This window comes from Gadus macrocephalus, chromosome 21 (assembly GCF_031168955.1).
Source record: "Gadus macrocephalus chromosome 21, ASM3116895v1".
NCBI classification, from domain to species: domain Eukaryota; kingdom Metazoa; phylum Chordata; class Actinopteri; order Gadiformes; family Gadidae; genus Gadus; species Gadus macrocephalus.
In genome coordinates this window covers 6496853-6501888 of record NC_082402.1, presented here as the reverse complement: position 1 = coordinate 6501888, position 5036 = coordinate 6496853, and the positions used below count along the sequence as shown (strand labels likewise).

Below are 5036 nucleotides of genomic sequence, written 5' to 3'. Positions count from 1 at the left end.
GGTTACTATATTTTCACAGAAAATTCTGACTTGGAGAAACTCCAGAAAATTTCACATTTCTTGCCAGGTAAAAGACAATCATTAACACAAATTTGAAGAACATATAGGATACGGGGAATGTTATGAGAGTGGGAATCCAACCCTTTCATTAGTTACCAATACTATCTCACCATTCCGTGTTGTACCCAACCCCCATCTCCTCTCCACTACACACACACAGACACAAAGAAACACAAACACATACACACACCCCGTAGAATCCCTAGGTAAACCCTCTGCTTTTTCAAGTATCAGCAGAACTGTGACGTCCATTTCTCATGGACATTCAGTTCATATGCATAGGAGCTACATATATTTTTTTGATTCTTTCTATGTGGGACGAGGAGTGTCTTGAGGAATGGTACATTTCCGAGTTCTCACATCAGTGCCTGAAGTTGTTTGACCAGAACAAGGTGACCTGAAACATAATGCTCAATACTTTTGACCCCACCCGCCCGGGTGAGAAACAGGCTGCCCCTCTCACTCTACACACACACACAAATTCCCACTCTCTACCCCCACCCTGGCTGTGCCTGGCCTTATCACCTCAATCTCTACGCATTCAATTGCCCCTCCCAACCCCCTCACGTCTTCAATACATCTCTCGCTCTCAGCCGTTACCATCGTTAGCATAACCACAATGCCTGCTCCAAGCAGAGACGGGAAAAAAAGAAACACCTAGAATAGAATGGCCTTGGAGTGGTGTGATGTAACCCCCCCGTTTTAGTCGCAGAGAGCAGATTGTGGAGCAGAGCACCTATGTTGAAAGGCTTACAGAAGACAATGGTCCGTCGCGACGTTGAGCTTCCAAGAGTTGCTGTGCATTTGTTCATTCTTTTAAACCGTGACGCGTAAAGGCTACAATTATTTATTTGACATGGATCTTGTTAAAGCCACCACCATTTGTATTTATTTTGTTAAACAGTAGGATACATTGGAAACATTGAGGAAAGCAAATGGTGAGACCTAGTTCTCTAGAACAGAGAAAAGGGGAGAAAGGCTGAATAGGTGGGATGGTTTAGTGATAATCTAACATCAGTACAAATTTTGTGCTTATAGTCATTGAACATAATGCGAGCTGTCGCATAAGTCAGATGAACAACGAGTGAGGAAATAAATATACATGCACAAATGTAAACTAAGGGTTCTGTGCAAGTTCCTAAAGCGACTCATCATAATGATGGGTTTTCATAGCTTAATGCGATTTCTTGTAAGAGGTATTGTACAAAAGGCATTTTTGTCACAAATAAAGAAACTAGGATTTTTAAAGCATCACTGGTAACTGAAAACGTGCTGGTTAAATTAGACAATTTTCATCAAGTCAGATTCAATATGTGACATACGTACTTAGTGCAAATACAGGTAATCGTATACTAAATTCACCACCAGGCATGGCAATAACAAAATGGTTTAGAAAAAAAAAAAAAGAGACAATCCATCAACAGCCAAACCTCTTGAACCCCCGTAAACATATTTTTTCACCAAGTGAATTCCTGATGTGTGTAAGTATTGCACAGTATAAAAAAAAAAATCACCCTGTGTACATAATAAACCCTGTATACAGAAAAATGTCATGCACCGATTGTTTTGTGGAGTCAAGTTAGCGTCTACACATAAGGCATATCATTTAGTGAGTAAAAAATTAAAAAGGCAAACTACAGCGCCAACATTTGAAACAAAACTATTTTACAAAATAGGAAATAACGGGCTTATGGCTAAATTGGAATGAAAGGATTTCCTCCCCTCCCCCAAAAGGAAAATAACAACAACTTTAAACAAAAAGCCTTTTAAAAGTGACTTTGAACTGCCTTTTGCCTGTAGGGAGTCAGGCAGGGCAGAAGGAGAGACATGCAACCCTCCATTCACACAGGTGCAGTCCATGAGGTAGTGATGACATGTTGGGGGGATGGACAGATCAGGGCACACAACAGGCATTTCCCTTAGCAATGCCTAGCTGGGGATGCTTTAAAGTATTAAAAGGTGGCACACGGTATCACAAAGGCCAGTTCATTTTACAGTATCTTAGTAAGAAATTTTGGAAATCATGCATCTTTTTGATTCTAGGAAAATATGGAAAAAATAAAAACAAGTGAATATTTAGCATTTATCCATGAACGAGTGACACGCCGTGATGCAGGGCTCTCTTCCACATGTAGTAGGTAGAGCGCGGTGTGAAGGGGAAGTACGATCTGAACTCTTTGAACGTAGGGAAAGCCTTCTCTTCAAACCGCTGCTGCAGGAACAGCTTGGCCTTAGCCTTGAAGTTTGCCAGGGCCACGACATCCATCACAAACATTTGGTCGGTGATTTGCGTCTGGCTGGGAAGAGGGTTGGGTAGAGGGTATCTTGGGAAAGGGACATCAAGGGATGTCTGGGTGCCATCTTCCAACGCTTCCAACGCATTTGGGCTTGGGTCAGTGGAGGGCATACTTTGGTAATGTAATCTCCGCTGCAACATCTCATCCTCCATCTCTGCAGGGATGCTTCCCAGGCCCTCAGGTTCGGGCATCACGGTGGGGCTGGCCTTCTTATTTTTCTTGTTGGAGCCTGGACTGTTGCGCCACCGCCAGAAGAAGCATGGAGACATGGATGGGTACTTAAGCTTGAACTTAGCTAGGGACCATTTGGACTCCTGTACGTGGATCTTAGCGGCATCTCTGAGCTGTTTCTTGCTCGTGTATGCAAACGTGAATACTTTGTGATTTCTTCGACAAATTTTCACTCTTGGGACCGCGAGGTGGTTGGGGTCGGCATGGGCAGGATGGGGCAGGAAGCTTTTTGGACTCTGGCTTTTGTCAGCATCAGAGCCCTCCTCACTGCTACCGACACCGGTCTTGTAGCCCCGATGGAACAGTATGGCTTCTCTCCTCCAGTTGTAGTAGGTGGATCGTGATATCCCAGGGAAATTTCTTTTGAAGAACCGGAACGGGAGGGAAGTGTTCATGGCAATGCAGTTTTGCAGACAGCGTTTGGCCTCCTGCATATGGGCCACGTTTTGGGCCCGCTCTCCGTCCAGCTTCCCGAGGTTCAGACCAAACATGGTGGCCACACTCTCATGGTGGTCTGGCTCTTCTTGCTTTGGCTCCGGCGAGGACCAGGTCTCCTGCTCCGTGCTCTCGGGGCTAACCTCACCGGCGGAGGATGTTGCCGAGTAGGTAACCCCGGAGCCCATCACTAGTTCGTGCTTCCAGTTGTAATAGGTGGACCTTGAGATCTCTGGGAAGATCTCTTTGAACTGTTGAAGAGGGCTGAGCTTTCCCTCCAGATAGGAGGCCTGCAGGAAGTGTTTGGCCTTGTACCTGGCTGTCGACTTTTGACAATTCTCCTCGGTCTGCTTCGTCCAGCGATGGAGGGTCCTCTTGCCGATGTCATTCTTGTCCTTTAGGTTGGTGTAGGACACTGGAGAATCCTGGTTCGGTTGCCCATGGTTCTGTCGTGCGGAGAACCCGTACGGCCCAAACTTAAGGTCACTCGTTTTGACCAACGCCACAAAATTGTTGGGTTTGAAGACTGTGCCGGACTGTAGCATGCCAGACCACATTATGTGGAGGGTATCCGGCTTCAGATTGTTGTGGCAGGTCCTGGGACGTATGAGTCTGTTGAAATATGGGCGGATCTTTGGGTTGAACATGGGATAGATGGAGTAGATGTTGGAGTGGAGCACCGAAGACAAGGCGTAGACATGCCACATGTTGGCATATGAACCCGCAAAGCAGGACGCCTTGACATCTGCGTCAAAGATGGCTTCTAGGACAGCTACAGGCAGGTTGAGCATATCCTCGGATTCCTCTGCACATAGGCTGAAGCGGGCTGCTTGGAGCATGATCTTGGAGTCGATCATCCCACACAGGTAGTACCTCTTCCACAGCAGCATCTCCAGCACGGTCCTAACCTGGAGGCAGTCACATTAGCAGTACAAAATTAGAACTGAAGTCAATACACTGCTTAAGTGTCAAATCAAAGACCACGTTATTTCTTGATGAGCAACAAAATAGAAACAGATGATTGCTATGTCGTTATTTCTTCAAAGAGACAGCAAACCATCATTTAGGTTTTTTTTTAACTTAGATACAGTGTGTTTGAACAAATACAAATGCATGTGGCATATGTAAAACGAAACATTTCCTCAGGTGTTTTTTGTTGTTGCATAAATGCATAATTGAGAATTGTTGAAATAGTAAAAATAAATAAAAATGGAAACAAATCAGTCTTTTGATGAATAGTAGGACTGCTGGATTCAAGAATAGCGAAACCAATAATGCTAACCTGTAGCTCCAAACTTAGGCGGGTGCTTCCAACCAACAGCATACTGGCTGCATCAAACAGGAGGTTGCCTTCTCCTTTACAGTTCAGGGGAAGGAGACCAGAGGGCGCGTCCGCTGGGAACAGGCTATGGGCCATTTCATCGATGCCTGTCCACTCCGGGAAATCCTGGCAGGGCTTGCTCGGGAGCTGGAACTGTGCAAGGACCAGCTGCACTTCAATTGCCACCCTTGTCAGGGCGTCCAGGCCAGAGCTCTCGGTAGCTTCCTGGAGCTCGCCCAGGACCGACAGCACCACCTCCTTCCTTTGAATCATGCCTGCCGAGGATCCAAACCAATATGAACCTGCATGCAAACAAATTGTATCATTAAGTAACATGCATAGCCAGACAATAACACAGATGGTTGGACGTGGATAAATAAATGTTTATATTAAGTAAGCCGCTAGCTGAACCCAGCATGAGGTCGAATGTTCTGAGCCCTAATGTGTACAGACAATAGCCTACGCAGCGTCAGCTAATCCAGACTTAATATTAACGATTAAAAAGCAACTTTTATTAACTTTGAGATCCAGGAAAAAAAATCCTAGTAGTTTATACATCTGGTGACTTGTAGTAGAAACGAACATACATCTTGGAACCTTTTAATGATTTGGATCATTGGCTAATGGCTACTGTACAGATACTGGCCTACTCCGGGACATGAACTCATTTTGGCCAGCAGAAGAGCAACAGG

General features: G+C 45.2%; 1 protein-coding gene across 2 annotated transcripts in view; it reads right to left on the bottom strand.

The window, feature by feature from the left end:
* Nucleotides 1-766: 766 nt before the first annotated feature.
* The window catches only part of vrtn (vertebrae development associated), a 4560-nt gene continuing 290 nt past the window's right edge, over nucleotides 767-5036 (bottom strand). Inside the window, exons 2-3 of one of the 2 annotated variants that reach the window (XM_060042249.1) lie at nucleotides 4306-4619; nucleotides 767-3931 (exon numbers count right to left, since the gene is read on the bottom strand). In XM_060042249.1, coding sequence (XP_059898232.1) covers nucleotides 2144-3931; nucleotides 4306-4617 — 2100 coding nt within the window. In that variant the 5' untranslated portion in view covers nucleotides 4618-4619 and the 3' untranslated portion in view covers nucleotides 767-2143. Of the gene's footprint in view, nucleotides 3932-4305; nucleotides 4647-5036 lie in introns of both variants that reach the window. The other variant, XM_060042248.1, reaches the window with a different exon arrangement.